Source organism: Macrotis lagotis, chromosome 2 (genome assembly GCF_037893015.1).
Source record: "Macrotis lagotis isolate mMagLag1 chromosome 2, bilby.v1.9.chrom.fasta, whole genome shotgun sequence".
In the NCBI taxonomy this organism is placed as follows: Eukaryota; Metazoa; Chordata; class Mammalia; order Peramelemorphia; family Peramelidae; genus Macrotis; species Macrotis lagotis.
In genome coordinates this window covers 11,885,487-11,906,071 of record NC_133659.1, presented here as the reverse complement: position 1 = coordinate 11,906,071, position 20,585 = coordinate 11,885,487, and the positions used below count along the sequence as shown (strand labels likewise).

The 20,585-nt window shown below is 40.8% G+C and overlaps 1 protein-coding gene across 1 annotated transcript in view; it reads left to right on the top strand.

Annotated features, from left to right (window-relative positions):
• The window catches only part of SGIP1 (SH3GL interacting endocytic adaptor 1), a 244,580-nt gene that overhangs the window by 165,783 nt on the left and 58,212 nt on the right, over positions 1-20,585 (top strand). The window contains exons 13-17 of the mRNA XM_074220587.1: positions 3,334-3,358; positions 4,221-4,272; positions 7,577-7,662; positions 12,311-12,403; positions 17,606-17,680. Of these exons, the coding sequence (XP_074076688.1) occupies positions 3,334-3,358; positions 4,221-4,272; positions 7,577-7,662; positions 12,311-12,403; positions 17,606-17,680 (331 nt within the window). The remainder of the gene's footprint in view (positions 1-3,333; positions 3,359-4,220; positions 4,273-7,576; positions 7,663-12,310; positions 12,404-17,605; positions 17,681-20,585) is intronic.

The window sequence follows — 20,585 nt, the reverse complement described above, 5'->3', positions numbered from 1 at the left end:
AGGTTTTCATGGTGATTCAAAGCTCAAGAACTGGACAGGAGAATTCCTAGGTCAACTAGTCCAAACCCCCAATTTGACAAATGAGGAAACTGAAACCCAGAAGTTATAACTTTTCTAAAGTCCCACTGGGACAAAGCGTCAGAGAAGGCTTCTTCTCTATGGGTTCTGTGTTCCATACACATAAATGGGAGTTCCTGGATCCAAGAATTTCAGAGTAGAAAGAGACCTCAGAATTTATCTGCCTAGTCCCAGTCCCCCCAAAAAAGCTCAACTACAAAATGTCCAAGAAAAGTTCATTTCCCCAAACTCCACTCCTTCAGACCTTCTGTGACTGGGAGTCCCCTGTCTGCCAAAGCATTTTCTGAGCCATCGAAATTGGAAATGTTTACTTATTTTGCACCAAAAATATGTTTTCCAGTACCCTCCCCCAGTTAGTCTTAGTTTTTCCCTCTTGGATCATGAAGAACACATCTAATTCATTTTTTTGTCACATGAGAACCTTTACAATACCTGAAGACAGATGTCATGTGTCCCCATGACTCTTGACTTTTGGGGGCTAAATTTTCTCATTTCCTTTAGTTAATCTTCAATCAAAGTAGAGCAGAATAAGATGACCCCCTCTGCCTTCCGGTCCTGGGCACTCCATCTCCATACAGACTAGGATAGCATTGGTTTTGGGGGTAACCATATCTGTCTTGTAGCTTATGTTGCGTGGGTAGTCCAGAAAAACCTTCCTTTTGTTGCTCTCATGAACTACTTTCGAGAGTCCCAGCATCTACCACAATGTGGGACTTAGTAAATGTGATTGAATTCAATAGGGCTATCCCAGGGTGTTGTTTTTTTCCCTTTGCTGATGTTCCACAGTAAACACTTATATCAAAGAGGGAAACTAGGAATGGGAAAAAATTTCAACAGGAATTTTAGATTTGGGGCAGTTTCGAGGATATTGTGAGTTGGAAAAAAGAAAGGCAGATTATATTTAAAAAAAATAAAAATTTCTGCAATGGATGAAACAAAGAGAATTTATTAAGCTTGAAAAATAGACTTCAACCAGAAAGATGACAAGTAATATTTAGTGCCTATAATATGCCAAGCTTAAGGGGCACCCAAATTCTAAGGAAGGGGGGAAGAGATGCAGTCTAGAGGCCAATGGTATTCCTTTCAAGCATGGATTGAACCATATATGATTTCTGAGGGTCCTTTCAACTCTGAAAATCTAGAATTCTATGACAGGGAACTTAACCTCACTGATGTAGAAGGGTTATTGCTTGTCCCAGCATTCTGATGAGCTGCTTCATGTCCTTTGGTAACTCATTAACCATATGATATACCTACCTGGGATAGAAAATGAGAAAGTAGTACAGGCTAAAAACTGTTCCGGGGGCAGCTAGGTGCAGTGGATAGAGAATGGACCCTGGAGTCGGGAGTACCTGAGTTCAAATCTGACCTCAGACACTGAATAATTACCTAGCTGTGTGACCTTGGGCAAGCCACTTAACCCCATTGGCCTTGCAAAAACCTAAAAAATTAAAATAAAATAAAACAAAATAAAATAAAATAAAAAAACTCTGTTTCCTGGTCAACAGTCTGTTTCTTTCAGTCCTCTGATCTACAACAGTCATAACCCTTTTTAGGTTTGACTTGTCAGATGAGAAATGGGCTCAAGGCTCTAGAATGACCAAAAAATGACAGAGAAATCCAGAAGGTTAATTTGATTGGATGAATTAAATGTTCCCCCTTCTAGGAATAAGCTTCACTTAAAGGAATTTAAGGCAAGATTTTTTATAAATTCTGTTGAAATCAAATTGTTTGCTCTAACCACACCTTGAAGCAAAATGATATCTACTGTCTAAACCACATCTTAGAAAGTAGGAAGGAAGGAGGATTCCTCATAGAAGGAGTCCTGTCAATGCTTTGTTTTTATAAGAATGTCTTGTATTAGTGGTGCAAGTAATTTTTCCAGATGGCTGTACCAAAAGATATAATAAGTTCCCCAGAGATCATGGACACACAACTCATAATTAAATATGAGGGAGACCCTCAGGCTAAGTTGTAAAAGAAAAATATATTTTATTTTCTTCTGCCTATCATTCCTAGGATGCTCTTTCTTCTTTAGCAATCCCATAATAGAGCCCTCAGGATTGTACTATCCTTATGTTGCTTTCCAGCAGTTCAAGGCAGCCATACCCCCCCATGGCCAAACACACATACACAAACACATAAACACACACTAACCCTTTCCTTTCCTTCACCACCAATCAAAATGCATTTGTTCAGTGTCCTATTTTCTCCTCACTTTGCTCAGGATCTCATCAACTACATTAAATACAAGCTTTGGTGTTAATGGCTAATAATGACTTGGTGACTTATTTTTCCTCCAGAGGGGCTCCTGGGGACAAGGCTTCAACCAAAATCATTGTTTTCCGAAGGCTATTATTTTTTGTTGCAGCAAACAAGACAAGAGAGGCAGATAGTTCAGAGCTGAGAAGGCTTCCCAGAGAGCCCGTCAAATGGAATGCCAGATAGTTCTCTACCCCAAAGGGCTAGGTTGGAGAATTATATTTATTGCCACAAGCCCTTAGTAAACACATGCTAGCACTGGGCTTTGACTGAAGAAACAGAAACAATATTGAAAACAGTCCTTGTCTTCAGGGCACTTATGTTCTACAGAAGGAAACAATCCAACAGAGATTATCCCAAATCAAACGAGATCCTTCATCTAGAATAGACTTTTCAAACATGGACAGTAATGTGGGGGGGGGGGGTAGGGGTCATGTTGGTCCAGTTTTGAGTTTCTTAGGAAATGGAAGGTTTTTAACAGAAATGATTAATGATCTTATGTCCAGTGATCATTGATGATTGGTTTAACAATCAAAGCAAATCAAAGTATCAGTCTTACCCAGATAATAGATTTATTTGGCTCAAAATTCTTTCACTTAATTTTTTCTTTTCTTTTTTCTTGCTTTCTTTTCTTCTTTGTTTCCTGCTTCCTTCCCTCTCTCACTTCCTTCTTTCTCTCCCCTCCTCCCTTTTTCCCTTATTCCTTCTTTTCCTCTTTTCTTCTTCCCTTCTCTTCCTCTTTTTCCTTCCTTTCTTTCTCCTTTTTCTTTTTTTAACTAACTATATTAAATATAAAACAGATTTCTGTGTGTACATGTGAGTTTATGATCCTGCTGTGCAATACGCAGTTTGAGCTCAGTTTCAAGTGAAATCCATTTTTACTGTTTTGCTTTTGCTGCTTTGTCTAATTTAATTGAAATGACAGAAATGTGCCTATTATTGCCAAATATTATATGTGATCCTAATCCTTATAGTATCTGTTTCTAATTCTAGGGTGCAATTAAAAGGAACTTATCCAGTAAGTATGGCTCAGATTCCAGATCCAGAGGACATCCTGTCCAAGGAATACCTTCCTGAGAGTCCTCTGTATGTGTGCATGTGTGTGTGAGTATATGTGTGTGTCTGAGTGTGTTTGAAATCTGAACCCAGGCTCAATTTCTGAAGCCTCCACAGCGCTCACTTCTCTGCCTTTGCAGCAGAGGAATTCAATGCCAGGAAGCTCCTGTGGGATTTATGCTGCCCATGTCTAAATTCTCCCAACCAATGTGGCTGGGTATTTCTGTGGGTACTAATGCTTTGGGCAATCTGCTTCCCTACTGGTCCGGCTCTATAGACATTTAGATCCTGAAATAGGTAAAATAGATCTCACAATGGGAAGAGAGATGGAGGTGAGCAGAACTGAACAGATTTCCTAGTCTTGTAGTGGTGAGACCCGTTAATCAGAAAGATGGAATGGGATAAAGTCTATAAATGGATTCCCCTAGAGTGATGGGTACAGACTGGATAATACAAACCGAATGAGTGCTATCTTCGGTTTCCTGTTTTCTTGGTACCTCAGCCGAGGAAGGGCAGAAGTTACACTCTGACTTAGCAGCTCTTGAAGGAAAACAATTGATGAACAAACTCATCTGCTAAACCACTGACAAAGGGGAGTCTTCTCTTTGGGGGCTGCATATGACCAATCATATCTGAATGTAACATGCGTGAATGGACCAAAGGTGCTCTCTCACACTCGAGCACTGATCACTGTTTGAATGTGCAATGATTTTGTATGTATCCAGTTGGAGCTCAGACTTGTATGTATATATAATCTAGCTCATTTATGAAGCCCCAGTGGAAGAAGATAAAATTACTTAAACCTATGTTGTCACGTTCCACAGATGAAGAGGTAGCAAGACCCCGACGCTCAACACCCACACCAGAGCTTATAAGGTGAGTCTGACAAAGATGCCTTAAGCTTTATACAAAATCATGAGAATAGGTCACCCATTAACAACTTTCTTTTGATCTGAATTATACCCATAACTACCCACTAATAAGAGATCTGGCAGTAGATGAGAGTCTATAAAATGATATAATTTCTCCTAAGGGCTGTTCCAGGGAGCCCTGCTGAGAAGGCTTAGGTCATTCTCAACTGGAATCTACAATTGCTTCCCTCTCATTTTGTCTCATGGGATGTTTTCTTCAGTGTCCAAGTCACTGATTAGAAAAGACATTTATGTTGCCCACAGAGTGATGGGGATTGAGTTCAAATGTTGGTTTCAATCCTGACTCTGCTCCTGAGAAGGAAGGAGGTGATCTAGTTAATCACCAGTATCCATTCTGACCCAGATCTGGAATTCAGAGTCACTGAACATCTTTGAGCTCCAATTTCTACATCTGCTAAATAAAAGGGTTGAGTTAGATGACTTTAGTGGCCCCCTCAGTATTGGGACCTATGATCATCAGAGCTATAACCAGCAATTTCAGAATCACAAGCAGGAAGGAAGAAACTGCTCTAGGACCAGCATCACGAGTCTCAATTTGTCTTTCATCATGAGAAAAAAAAACAAGTAATGAAAACAAATTCAATTCATTGGGAATGGAGAGAGGGAAATTAGTTACTATGGTTTTATGTGTTCGGCACCTTTAACATTTCTGTACCCACGGAAAATCTCTGGTTGCCTTTCCCTGTGTGTGGCCCAAGTTATGTCCTGTTTGTAACAGGAGACAAGGTATGTGATGAATAGCAAGTTTGTGTATAAAAACATGTATGTTCCTGGTCAGGAAAATAGTTAAATATTTGTGATTCCTAAATTGAACCAGATCCCAGAGAGAAAGAAAAGAAGTTAATGGTATTATTTATGGGAAAAAAGAGAGCTGCCTAAAGATAACATGCTTCCTTATACACAATCAGACAAATTGGACAACAAAGATAGATTTTGATAGTCAGACCATAGTTTTAGAGCTGGATGGGTCCTAAGAGATCACCCAGTCCATTTAGTCCAGTAGTCCCTATGCCTTCATTAACTTACTCTGTTGGTATATAAATATCAACAAAAAGGGCCCAAGATGCTCATGTTTAAATGTGGTAAACAACATGTAAATAATTAGATATGTACAAGGCATTTACAAGATTATGAATAGTAATCTGAGAGAAAAGGAAAGAGAATCTGCCAGAAGAAGGAAATGAGTTGTTAGTGAAGTTAGTTGCTAGTGAAGACTAAAACTAAATTTTAACACAAGACCTTTGGGTTGTTTCCACTCTTCTTCCCTGTTAAATCTATTTGAAATTTGAGTTTTGATGTCCTTTCATTCATCCTCTAAATTGACTGATGAGTTGGATAAGCATCGGACTGTTATTAAGACCAATGTCGTCTTCTACAAAGGTGCTTTGAGAAGATGCAATTCTTCATGACCCACTTGGCATTTTCTTAGCAAAGATAATGGAGTGGTTTGCCATTTCCTTCTACAGTTCATTTTTCAGATAAGGAAACTGAGGCAAGCCAAGTGAAGTGACTTGCCCAGACAAAGCTAATCACTGTCTGAGGTTAATTTTGAAAGAGAAAGAGAAAGCTTCCTGACTCCAGGTTCATTTTTCTATGCACTATGGTACTCCCAACTGCCCATATATTCCTGCTTCCAATGTAACAAGTGCTATTAAATGTCAACTCTGTGCCAGACACTGGAGATTCAAAGACAAAAACAACAGTCCCTACCTTCAAGGAACTTGCATTCTGTTCCTTTATCCTATTGTTTCATCTGGTTGTATAGACTCATGATACCCTAAAATAATTGTTTCCTCTGGTTTATTTCTCTGTCATCAACCTGGCTTGTGTCTATTCTGGTTCTGCAGTTAGAATTGGAATTCCATACTTCCCATTTGTTGACCAAACCAAGAGCTTTAACTCCACATGCATATGTATAACCCAAGAATTTACTAAACTCTCATTTAAATGCAACCTTAAAGAGTCCATGTGAAACACTAAGATATGAGGGGAAGAGGAGGGCTGTTTTCCTCTCTTTGTCTCTACCCCACTATGGCTGAGGGATCAAATTCAATCCTGCTGAGTTAGATTTGCCAAATCCTCTACCTGCTCTCCAATCCACACTACTCTAAAATGGTTCCCTGGAGTCTCTAGTAAGACACCACCTGGTGTCTGGTCTCTCAGTCTTAGACAAGAGTATGGGAGTCAACCGTGGTCTATCCACAAGCAGTCATTATGGCATGGTAGATAGCGTATTGAATGTGGAATTAGGAAGACTGGAATTTGAATCCTGTCTGAGATACTTAATAATGCATAGCTTTTATATAGGGCTTTAAGGTTTACAAAGTATTTTATAACTAGTAACTCATTTGGTCTTCACAATAGCCCTGGCTCCATCTTACAGAAGAGGCTACCAGAGGCATAAGCTTTAGGCAGGTTGTTTACCTCAGCCCCAGTGGCCTCCTCTATAGAAAGAGATGATTGGCTTTGCTAGTGGCTAAGGTTCATTCTACTCCTAATCTCTGATCTACTTGAATGTGAGGATGCAAAGAAAGTCAGAACCATTGTCTCAACCCCCCAAAAATCACAATATGCACAGACTCCCCTGCCTGAGGTAAGGGAGAAGGCAGAAGTGTCAAAACATCCCAGAACCCAGGCTCAGAATTTGGATGAGATGAGAGAAAAGCTACCCCTGCCCTCCAGGAGCTTTCATTCTCCCAACTTGAAAACATAAGTAAAAATAAATATTTTTGTGGTAATATGAAGATGAAGAAGAAGAAAGAGGAGGAGAAGGAGGAAAAGAAAAAAGAAGAGGAAGAAGAAAAAGAAGAAGAGGAAAAAGAAGAAGAAAAGGAAGAAGAGGAGGAGGTAAAGAAAGAGAAAGAGGTAGAGGAAGAAAAGATTTGTAAAAACTAAGAGAATAAGGGCAGCTAGGTGGCACAGTGGATAGAGCACTGGCCCTGGAGTCAGGAGGACCTGAGTTCAAATCTGACCTCAGACTTAATAATTACCTAGCTGTATGGTCTTGGGCAAGTCACTTACCCCATTGCCTTGCAAAAACCAAGAAAAAAAACCCTAAGAGAATCCAGACAAGTACATATAGTAACACATGCACATACATCCACATGTGTCTACATCCACACACAACCCTACCACATCAGAAGAAATATTTCAAAAGTTATGTGATAATCAGGTATTCATCAATCCAATATCCAGGATATTAACATTGTCCATCTTTTCTTCCTTTGCCTTGAACGCGTGTGATCTAGCAAAAAGCCTCCAGATGACCCTGTGGCCCTAGCCCCCCTGTTTGGCCCTCCATTGGAATCGACATTTGAAGAGCAGAAAGCTGAAGGTAGGAAACCTTCCCTGCCCCATTCAACAAAAACGTCCAGTCCCAGAATCCCCATCAACCCAATGTGTCCTTGTGCTTGGCAGAAAATAAGTGTTTAATAAATGCTCATCGGCTGACTGGCTAACTGGTGTAAAGGGGAGGCATTAATGAAAACAAGATTAAAACCTCCCCCACTCCCAGAAGCACCCACCATCCATCTTGGCCCCTACTCAATAGACCCTGAAAATATTATGATGAATCATGGAGCTAAAGAACAAAATGATCTACCATTCAAAGTGATAATCTGGGATGTCCTGGATGATAGGGGCAAGAACACTGACCCAGTCCCTGTTCCCTATGTCACTCTCTTTGAGGTGTGGATGCTCTCAGATTCATGAATTTCTATTCCATCACAATGTGAGAAGCAACATCAGTCACTAAACATCTATTAACCACCTACTGTGTACCAGACCCTTTGCTAAGTGCTGAGAATACAAAAATTCCAAAGAAACTCACAATCAAATGGAGGTTGGCAGCTGCAAACAGCTCCATACAGACAGTCTATAGATAGGCTCAATTGGAAATAATAGAGGGAATAATAGAGGCTTTGGGGGTGATGGGAAAGACTTCCAGCAGAAGGTTGGATTTCAGTGTTTGGGGTCCTTGAGAAGGCTTGGACTTGGCATCAGGAAGACAGGACTTCCAATTTCACTCCAGACACTTCCTAGCTATCCTCATTTTCCCCATCCATCAAATCAAGGCGTTCCACTCAATTGTCCCAAAGACCTGGGATCTACCAGGTTCAGATTTATCATCCTGTGACCATGGGAGAGGCCACTTGTTGGTTGACTCATGATTAGTATCCTTGATAAGCCAAAAAACCCAGCAATTACCCATTCATATTTGGCCATCTGAGAAATAGAGCATTTCACAAAGAAATTCTAATGCACTTATGAAGAGAATAAGTATGGCAAGGTTAAATTTCATCTGACTTTAAATAACTTAACTTAGTCATGAGTGAGATAATATACACCCTGCTCTCAAGGGACTGAGTCTGCTCCCCAAGTCTCTATTTCTGCCAATGCCCAAAGTCTCTGAGAGGAGAGAGCAGACGTATTCTTAGATTGTTCCATTTGGCTCAACTGAGCTATGGGCCGTTCCTACAGGAGAAACCCACAAGACCATTAGAGGAGGGCAGGAGGAAGTGTAGAATATATTAGACCCAGGAGGTTAGAGGTATTGGAATGCTCAGTCATGGAAATATGGATGTGGATTTCACTGAAGGTTCCTATAAGGATTTACATGTAAAGATGGTGGGACTTTTTTGTACTATAGATGTGGGGGAACAGAACAACGAACTCACTGGGTCACTTCCAGTTCCATTTCAAAAAATGGGGTTTGACTTGCCATGTTTACACAAATTAAGTAGTGCTAAAGGAATTCTGTTGTGTCTATGTCTTTGTTAGTCAGCTCAGGACCTCAAATCTCACCTAAAAAATAAAAAATTCCTCTTAAAAACAAAAGTAGGAGGTGGAGTTAACAAAGCCCAACCTAAAACAATTCTTGCCCCCCCAGAGAAACTTTCTACTGAGGGGATATAGGGAGGGATTGGATTTGTGTTTTCATTGTTTTAGGGAACTCCTGGGTAAAGAACCTTCCTCTCCTGATATAGTTCAGTACCTTCTCTAATGACTTAGAGTTGCCTAGAGGCCTAAGGAGTGAAATGATTTGCCCAGAGTCACACAGCCAGTGTCTGAAGGAGAACTTGGACCCCTATCTTCTTACCACTCGGAAAATGTAATTCTCATCCTCCTCCCCAACATAGGGATCTAGGTGGTGAGACAATGATAACAGGAAATCATCAGAAAGCTAAAAACGGTTTTCTAATATTAAAATACTTGGAATCCAGAAAACCTGAATTCTAATCCTGCTTCAGACATTGATAATAATTGTATGATTTTGGTTTAAGCCCCTTAGGCTCTCTTTCCCTCCATTTCTTCTTCTCTAATTAAAGATGATAATAGCATGATAATAAATGTGAATGAGGTGATATTTATAAAATATTTTACACACCATAGACTGGTCTATGTTTGCTCTTTGCCATCATCATCATCCTCGTGGCAACACAGGCACCGCAGAAAAAGGCATTGTGCTCTAGAGGATAGAGCACCGTGCCTGGAGTCAGGGAAAAAAAAACCTGGACCACTGACTAGTTGTGTGACCCTGGGCAAGTAACTGCTCGGGGCTTCAGTTTTTAGCTATTGTTCTTATGCTGTTGATTCTATTGTATACTATCAATTCTGTTACCAATGTCATTATTAGCGCATCATTGCTATTAACAGTCTGCATTTAGAGACAGTTTAGAGCTGGCAAAGTGTTCTAGGGTTGTTATTTCATTACATACTCATAAGAACCAGGGGGTCAAACAAACTGTTATTACCTCCACTTTACAGAAGACAAAACTGAAGCTGAGAAAGGTGATGTTGAGTGGCCCAGGGTCCCACGGCTAGCAAATGTCTAAGGCAGTGTTTAAACTCAAGTCTTTTTGACTCTTAAGTCGTATATTCTATCCAACATGCCACCTTGACGTGGAGATAGGAAAATTAAATGAGCTCTGAGCTCATCTCTTCAGTTAAATGTGATAGACTTCTGGAGAAAACTGAACGGACATAGAATGGAATATGCCCTTTTCTCAATGGTTCATGGTACCAATCCCAAAACTGACAAAATTTCAATCAAATGCAGGACAGAAATGTTAAATACCTCCTTTTCAGATCATGTTCCAATAACAATTATATTTAATGAAGGGTCATGGAAATATAGATTAAAGATTAATCAGAAACTAGTTCCAGATCCATGATCCTAGGGAGGTCAGATTCAGTCCGGATGAGCTGAGTTCAAATACGAGTCAGAGGTTTGTTAGCATTGGGAACTATAGATGGACAAGTACCATCATTTTTCAACTTTTCAGTTATAAAATATAGGATCCCCCTCACTGAATTTTGTGTTAGGTTCAAATGGGATCACATAAGTGAAGTTCTTTGTAAAGTGCATCAAGAACATTTATTAAGCACTGACTGTATACCAGACACTATACTGGGTCCAGAGGAGAGAAAGACAAACAGGGAACAATGGTGTCTGCTTCCTAGGAGCTCTTACTCCATCACTGCAGAGACTGGGAGAGAGTTGAACCTCCTGGTCTTTGTCACCCATAAAAATTTTGCTTCCAGATTCAGCCTTGGCATTCTGTACAAACACAAAACCCCTCCCTCCCTTCTCCTCCTTCTCCTTTGCTCTCACCCCCCTTTTCCCTCAATGCCTTTATTTATAACCTGACTGAAAGAACAGAAAACAGTTATAAAGAAATCATCATTCCAATTTCCTTGAAGCTGAACCAAAGCAGGAAGGGAAATAAAAAACTCAGTCTATTAAATACCTTTCTAGTCTGGTGTAGGATTGCCTTTGGCCTTGCTTATTCTTGGGCCCCTTGTCATAAGCTTATTTTTCATGACTTAAGACCTGGGACATTTGTCAAGGATTTATATCTTAGAGTTTAGAGTTTAAAAAATATCTTGTTGAATAAATAAAGGCCTAGCTTTGTATGAAGTTTTTTAAAAATTCAGAACTAAACACTGGTTTGTTAATGAATATTATTATCAGTACTAGTCACTGGCATTTACCTAGTGTTAAGTTTACAGTTTCACCTGATCCTTAAAACCATCCCCTGAGGTAGGCATTACAGCTGTCAGTATCCCTAATGTGCAGATAAGGAAACTGAGGCTCAGGGAACTTAAAATGATTTGCCCAAGATCACACAGTTTACCACTGCAGGTACCAGAAGGAAGATTTGAACCCAAATCTCCCTGACTTCAAGACCAACAATCTACCCCCACCACCCACTACCATTTTCATGGGGGACAGACAAGGAAATGACATCCTGATGGGTTATTAGCCCTTGCCTTTTCAAGCCAACACCAGAAATTTCATCACTGACAAATGGCAATTTCCACCAGGAATGTGCCCTGAGATGATTATTTAGGAGGAAAAAATTGTTTAGAACATCTAAAACATCATAGAAATGCTAACATCGTCATCATAGTTGCTGTTAGGCAGCTGGTGGTACACTGGAGAGAGCGCTGGGTTTGGAGTCAGAAGACATGAATTCAAATCCATCCTCAGACATTTACTGGCTATGTGACCCTGAACTAGTCACTTCACCTTGTTTGCCTCAGTTTCCTCATCTGTAAAATGAGCTGGAGAAGAAAATGTCAAACTATTCCAGAATCTTTGCCAAGAAAACCACAAATGGAGTCCTGAAAGAATGGACACAATTGAATGACAACAAAAACCATTATCATGGCTGTGTTCTTGTTTGTAGTAGTAGTAGTAGTAGTAGTAGTAGTAGTAGTAGTAGCAGTAGTAGTAGTAGCAGTATCTGAGGCATACACAAAGATGTTATATAGAAGACAGGGTAGAGGATCTGGATTTAGGGTTATGTAGACATTCACAGTCTTATAAAATAAAAGAGTATTGGGATGAATGGTTTCAAGTTAATTAGTTGACCTTAGGGGGAAAAAAATCACTCAATTGAAAAAGAAAGTATGGAAACTCTGAGTGTTGTTTTTTTTAATGTCTAGAGCCTGTATAATTTTTCATTCTGTGTCCCCAGTTCCTTTAGATCAGCCTGAGATATGGGGCTCTGTCCAACCAACGAATCCAAGCCTCGAGTCTCCAAAGTTAACAAGACCCTTTCCCACTGGAAGTAAGTTAAGTGTCTGGTTTGTCTGGAAAAATGTGACTCATTTAATATTCTGTCTGCCTGGAGAAATTGGACAGCTGTCGGAAACTCTGAGCTACTTACTCTGCCTTAATATTAAGGACTCTGTGTAACATCTAAGGCTTTAGCTTCATGGGGCCTAGAGCAAAGAAGAGAAGGATTTCCTCACTCCTGGTCAGCCCTTCCGCCAGGTAAGGGAAGCAGGGAAGGGAAGAACGACATTGGGCCATCTCCAGGCTAAGCCCCAGGATGGTGATGCCTCCCAATAAGGTCTGCTCTAGGAGGACAGGGCTAGAGGTCAAGAAAAGTCCCAGGTGAGGAAAGTCCCCCTTCCACTGCAGGTCTGCACCTCCTGCACCCCTAGAATCATTGCAGAGTGGCCTAGAGCACCCAGATTCCATGACACCCCAGGGTCACACCATGCTGGAGCTTTCAGACCTTCTCTGCTAGGCATCCCCAGGGAGAACGATGGCACCCTAACTCTGTCCTGACCCGGTGACTGATGCTCTAGATGATGGACAAGATTCACAGATTCACTGAAAGAAGACTGCCCGAATCTTAGTTTTGTTTGTAGCTCAGAGCCTAATTTGTGACCAGACAAGAATCCTCCCTATCCACCTAAGGTGTATCAACCTTTGCTCAAAGATAGTCTTCTGGGAGGCCAAGCTGATGACCTCACACACATACATGCACACACGCACATGCAACACACACAAACACATACATGTATGTGTCACATACACATACACGCACACACAGAGTCTCATCCTAGCCTTCCAAGGACCACGATTTTCCAGGCCTTTGATCTTTACAATCTCATTGCAAGGAGAGCCCAGAATTCTGGCCGGGATCCCAGCAATCTCCGAATCTGCCTAGCTGTTGCAGCAGAACAGAGAATAGAAAGAAAAGGGGGAAAAGGCCCTGAGCAGACAGTAGAGTCCCTCAGGAGATGGAGCAGCTCTTCAACAGCTGGAGATTGGTCCAAGGACGTCCCTATATCCCGTCTCTTTGTCTTGGTCCCGCTGTACCCCATGTTGGACATATTCACATTTCTGTCTCCTTAAATCTCTGCTTCCCTTCAAAACCCAAGCCAAAAAATAGCTCTTATATGAAGTCTTTCCTGATCCAGCCCCCCCACACACACACACACATTCCCCCAGCTGTTCATGTCTCACTTTTTAAAAATTAGCTTTATTATCTGCATGATATGGTGTATCTCCCCTAATTCCTTCTAAGACTGAACTTAAGTGGGCACAAGGGGCCTTCCTAGTGTCCCCACCCCAATAGACCCCCATCAGAAATTACTTTGAATGAATTGTGTAGATAGCCAGTATTGACTTATCTGTCTATCTATAGGTCCCCCCCCCAATAGGATGTAAGTTCCTGAAGAGCAAGGACTGTTTTGGTTTTGTCACTTAATAAATATTTGTTGAGTTTAATTAAATTGAATAGAAAGGATTCCATGAACCCAGGGAAGATGGAAAGCTAGTCTTTGACTGATTGATGCAACCTCCATGAGGATGTCTCGTTCATGGCAAGTCTACTGATGTTCCAAAGAACTGCCTGGACTGCAGGTTGAACTCGATGGTCTTAGTTCTAAATCTCATCAGCCCTCATCACAGCACATAGTAGGAGCTTCATGAATCTTGTGGGCTGTCATCCCTAAGCTGAAATTTCGTTTGTCACTGGGAGAAAGTGAACAAAACTATTGAGTCACTGGGTTGACCTCTCTTCTCCCTTGGGGAAGCCTACCTGAAATAACAGAGGAGGAGGAAGGAGAGAAAATGGAGGGCAAGAGTCCTGTTGGGGAGGAACCACTGGGAGTGTAAGTTAGATCAATCAACAGTTATTAGGCACTTGCTGTCTGCCAGATAGTGTTCTCAATGCTTGTGGACTGACTGACCAACTCCAACCAGTCTGGGAACTATTCAAAGACCAGGTGATGAACTCCTCTGCTGGCTTCATGTGTTTTTAATATACACCAGCTGCATATTTAGAAAGTGTCCTTGCTAAACAGCAAGCTGTGAGGAAAAGGGGGATGAGACGACTCTTTATCTCTTTTGTGGTCACCAATCACTCATACCTGGATGGTATATAGATCCAGGTGAATGGTGGGAGAGGGGGGGAAGTTTCCAAATTTCTTCCAAAATGGCTGGTTCCCCTGTCCTGCAAATACTGAAGCAGAGCTCCCAGCCTGGGATCCCCAGGTCACTCCCTGAAAGTATTAACCCTGAGAGCATCCTTAGGGTTCGACAATAGGGCTCCACTTCCTAGGGAACATAGGTGATCAATGAACAAACATTTATTAAACCCCTGGTATTGGGATTCAAAGGCAGTCTGTCCATAAGAAGCTTGCAATTTAGCCAGAAGATGATAGCATGCATGTCTATCGATCAACCAACCAATCATCTCTCCTACACACCTGTCTATCATCTGTCCGTCCATCCATCCATCCATCTATAGCCATCTTCTGCCTACCTATAAACCTATTATCTATCCAGCTATCTAGTTCTCTGTCTAGTGACTTCCCTTTGTCAATTCCCATTTGCCCCTCATATAGGTTGATATACATCCACCCATCCATGTTGTCTTCCCCTTCAAATTATAAAGTTTTAGTTGGAAGGGAGACTAGATTATTGCCTCTTTTCATTGCCCCCTGACTTAAACAAACTGCCCTGATCAATGTTTATTCATTGATTTTTATGTATATCTATTTACATGTATTTACACATATACATGCCTGCAAACAAAATAATTTTTGTGTCAAATTAGATGAAAAGATCAAATTTAAAATTTCCCCAGGAGAGAGGGAACATATACCATCACATAAATAATTAACTTTTCCCAACTTTTAAAAATTAAACCTAATTTGGGGGGAGAAACTAGCAACTAGAGGAAACAGAAAAGCCTTCATGGAGAAGACTGAATCTTGAAGGAAACATGGGGCTCAAAGAGGTAGAGTGAGGAATGAGGGCATTTCAGACACAGGGAAGAAGTAGAGATCCAGAGATGGAGATTGGTAGACCATGCCTCAGAAACAGGGGAAAGGTCTGTTGGACTGGACTATAGAGTTCATAATGGGAGGGGAAGGAATTCTACTCAGTAAGCCTTTATTAACATCCCTACTATGGGCCTTATACTATTATGCTCAATGCTGGGTATGCAAAAAGAGACAGAAGGCAGGTCCTGCCCCCAGGGAGCTTACTCTCTAAAGGGAACTATTTAAGAGCTTTGAGGTCATTTATAAAGGACAAACTAATAAGCCATCAGGGACTATGACCAAAGCAGGCCATACAAGGCTCACATGGCAAGGGGAAAAAAAAAAGAGCAGCCAAATAATCAATGGAAACAGAAAAGTATCCATTTCACTCAACCCAAAACTATTGTACCTCATAGTTAGGGGTGAATAGACCACATAATAAACAGGGAAAAGATGCTCATTGAACTTCAGGATATCTTAAGAGATTATTCTGAGTGCTCTGAGTCTTTCAAATATCGTGGTGGGGGACAGAGATGAGAGGGGAGAATTCCGCACAAGAGAGTGGGTATGAAGTATTTGGCTTGACCCAAGACAGAGGAAATTTATATAGCAAACTATTTTTCTTTTTTCCTGGGCCAGTCATAAAGGATCATAGCTGCCTTCTGTAGAAGGGGAGTTATCTGATATTTTTTTGAAAGTTGACATTGATTGGATGGCCCAAATAGCTAGTCAAGGATTAGTATGTGTATCTAGTATTCTGCATATGTATCCAGCAGATTAATTGAATTAATTGAATAATACAAGGATCCAATCTTTGAACTACACAGGTGCCTGAAATCCCTCCAAACCTTCCATGATTTTCTGAGTTACATTGGCCAAAACCAACTCTTCCCTGGTAGCCAATTCCAGGTGATGCCTCTTAAAATTTAGCTTCTCTAGTAGCAAGACAGGCCCTCCATCCTCAGACTCTTTCCTTTTAACCTTTCCAATTAGGTAAAAATGTGCAGAGTGGGTGTTTATTTAATTACATGGTGTTCCATGTAATATGGAAAGTTGTAAGAATCTTCCAGTTTAAATCATAAATCACTGCAGTACCTCACAAGCTCCCTACTGTGTAATCTGTACTTCATACTCTGTGGACATCTCCCCCAGTTGGTGAGTCCCAGAGCCTGGACCACTATTTTAGGAGGTGCCCAGGCTCTCCATTTTCTCCTCGCTCCTTGTTCTTCTCTTGAATATCTGGATTTTTCTACTTTCCCCTAAAATTCCTAGACTTTTATTAGCTTCCACTTCCCAGTTTCATTTTATTTATGGCCTTCCCTCATTAGAATGTAAGCCCCTTGGGGCAGCTAGGTAGTATAGTGGATAGAGCACCAGCCCTGGAGTCAAGAAGACCCAGGTTCAGATACTTGATACTAACTGAGTGACATTGGGCAAGTCACTTAATTCCATTACCTTGGAAAAAAACACCCCAAAATAAGAAATAAATTAAAAAATAATGTAGGCCCCTTGAGGGGAAGAACTTCCCTTTTGTGTGGACTCATATTTTCAGTGCTTAAAACACTCCTTGCCTCACAGAAAGAGTATTATAAATGATTTCTTTGTCTTACTACCCTCTTGTCTTTTTAATAATTAAATTAAAATTTCCTGTTAGAACTGCCCATAAGGGGAAGGGGCTACCTTGGAAGAAAGTCAGTTTCCAAGGTCTTCAAGCAAAAGTATGGTAGTCACTTGCCAAAAAAGATGCCTTTGGGGAGAAGAGTTGGGGTTGGATTGGATTGCCATGAAGGTCCCTTCTAATTCTAAGTCTGTGATTAGCCCAACGGAGGAAAGTCCATGAGAAAACGGATGTGGAATAGGACCTTTGGCCAGTCTTCACCTACAAAAACATGGTAACTGGGGCCATCAGGGATCCAAGACCATTGGCCATGTCTCTTTGGCATTCATGCACCAAACACTTTCCACTGACCTAATGTTGGCAGCAGTGATCTGGGAGGGAACAGACAAGGTCAACATTCTCAGCTTTCCCATCTGAAATGATTCTGTTTTCCACCTTGAAACATTACATTCAGAACCATCAGCTGCTTCTCTATCTCTTCAAGGGCAAGAACAGGCTGGACACAGAAAACCCATTTTTTTGAGACCTTAAGTATTCTGATTTCCTGACGTCAAAGCTGCTCACTAATGACCAACTTCTCTCTTTGCAGCACCTCCACCCTTGCCTCCTAAAAACATACCAGCGACCCCACCCCGAACCGGCTCTCCTTTAACAGTGGGACCAGGTAAATTGAAAAGAAATGTTCCTTCTCATTTGGGAATAGCAATTAATTAAGAAATAAGCATAGATTTTATCAATTCTATCAAAATTTCTAGGGTTTAACAAGGATGAGTATGTATATATTGGTTCAGTTCCATTTGTGTGTTTTGTCAGCATGAAATTGTACTTTATATTTGACTTTCCTTCTCTGAAGGAAATTACATATATTTTAAAAATTAATGTTCTTTTCTTTGTTTTTGTTGTCGTTGAATTGTTCGAAATACAAGAGATGGTTTCTCTGATAATATTTGAGAAAAATCTTAGTTTAGAAAAAGGAGGGGGGGGTCTGTTTTAATGTGGTACCCAGTTTCCTTTGTTTTCATGTCAGGATTTTAAAATTTCATGAGCTCTCCTAAGACCCAGACTTTGTTTTCATTTTTCAAAAGCCAGTGAGATTGGTAGCAGACTTAAACCTGTCATGGGCAGACAGAGATGAGATGTGCTCAGGGGATGACTTGAGTTCTTAGGAAATGTGCATCACAAAAGATTTTTTCCCCCAGTAGTTTTTGAAATAATTAGTATTTCAAGGCCAGCAGATCAGAGGCAGCTGAAACATGGACAAAAGCAAGGGAGCCTAGGCAGCCTTGTAACTCCCATGACCCACACAGATCCATATATCTCACCTACTTTAATCAATGCTGAGTATTTATGATGCACCTCCTGGTCCTTGGCTGATCGAACTCCCAGTTTGCAGCTGCGCATGGTTATTTAGAGTCCTCTGTCAGCTTCCTCATCCCATCAGTTTCATATGGGGTACTCTCTACAGCCCCCAGACTCCATCCACTGAAGGGCAGATCATTTATCAGTAGGAACGACGATTCCATTCAGTGACAGGCTCTCTGACTGGCCATCCCTTTCCTTGTGTTTTTCAGGAAGAAAGGTTTTTTCCAAACCCAGTCCTTTCTCTTCAAATTTTTCCTCCCTCCCTACTCCAATAAATTCACATTTTGCAGACCAATGAGCATCCAGGAGACTGAAATAAACAGGATCCTTTATTTATCTAAAACTTTGGAGTCATTCCTTTATAGAACTATCCAGTGCTTGAGATCAGCTGCTCCAGTCTCCTAATTTTATAGGAAAAGGCTGAGATCCAAAGGGTTAAAGATCATACTAAATAAGAAGTAGAGCCAGGGGTGAGTTTCGGGCCACGGGACCCCAAAGCTAGTGTTCTCTCCATTTTTCCATACTGTTCCCAAGCTTTACAGTCCCAGAGCTATAGAATAGATAAAGAAATCATCCTCCATTCTTGCCTCTATGCATCCTTGATTCTTGCATCTCTGACCTCCAAAAACTTATTAACACACCTTGAAGGGCGATTCCTTCACAATATCCAATGGATCTTGGTTTTATCATTCAAAACTGAAGTCTAACTTCTAAGAAAACTAGTCCTATTGACTTCTCAAGGAAGGAGTCAGGGGTGTTGGGGTTTTATTTAGATACTGTGTTAACACAGGGTTAGATAAAGAAATAAATGAAATGAAATAGATAGATCAATGAACAAGAAATAAGTAAATAAAACCAGAGGGATGGATGTGAGTCAAAATTTCAGATGAAATCATAAATATTTCCCTCTATTGGCTTTCAGGTTCCATTTGGAAACTCTTGTTCAGTTCCCAGGTTAGAGTTGCAGGGGGAAATAATAGGAAATGACTCTTTTGCTTCATCTGTAGGTGCATTATTTCCCATCTGAGGTATAGGACTGGATTATAACCTTAGACCTGGGAAATGTTTTCAGTATCACCAGTGCCATCCCAGTCATTTCCATGAATGTGCAAATATTCCTTTGTGAAAATTTGGCATTGCTCTTTTTTGCTTCAGTTATTCAGATCTAGAATCACAGTTAATTAGGTTACAGAACTTTAAATGACTGAGGGGAAGAGACTCGAGTATGAGATACCATGCGCCCCACCTGTCAACATGAGATGTTAGACTCCATTTGCCAACTGCCAACCAAGGTTTGCTTTAGGGGTTGATCTCACAGAATCCTAGTCTTAGAGATGGTAAGACCTTGAAAGTCTTCACAGCCAACCCCTCCTTTTTAGGGGCCAAGAAACAAGCTCAGAGAGAGGATCGATGGGTTGCACAAGACCACATGGACAGTAGAAAAAAACAAATATTTGAAAATCTAAAATAGCTAAGATTTCCATAGCACTTTAAATTACCTAAATGTTATATAGAGTCCTCCAATAAGTCTTTCAGGTAGGTACTGATATTCTACCCATTTTATAGATGAGAAAACTAAGACAGAGGCTAAGTGATTTGCCCAGGGTCACATAGCTCATAAGTGTCAGAGAAACCAATGAACATTGTGCTGATAGGGCACACCTCCTTACAATACATACATTTCTACCAGGTCTGTGTCCAATGTGTGTGGAAATTATCCCCATAGCAATAATGCCTTCCCAAAATAAAGACATTGGTCATCATCCAATGAAGTATAGACACACTTCCTTCTCTAAAGAAGGAAACCTCTTCTGGTGAAAAGGGTCCTGTTCCTGTGCCTTATTGTCAATCTCACAGGGAAATAGGACATCTAGGGGACAAGGTTGCCTGATAAGAGGCAAGAGCCTTCCCCTCCCCCTATCCATCCTACCTTCATCTTAAATACATATTCAGGCTCATAAAATGCATTCTCATTTATGTCACAGAAAAATGACAGTATGGTAGAGTGTATTCACTAGACACCCCCGAAAGCTGGCCTTGGAGTCAGGAATGTCCAAGTTCTAGTCTTGCTTCTGATACCTCTTGGCTAGGTGACCCTGGACAGATCATTTAACTTCTCAAGTTTCTGTATTTAAGAATGGCCCATACCAATGAAATCACAAGACTGGTCCCTACCCCTAAAAAAGATCATGCTCAAGAAAATTTGG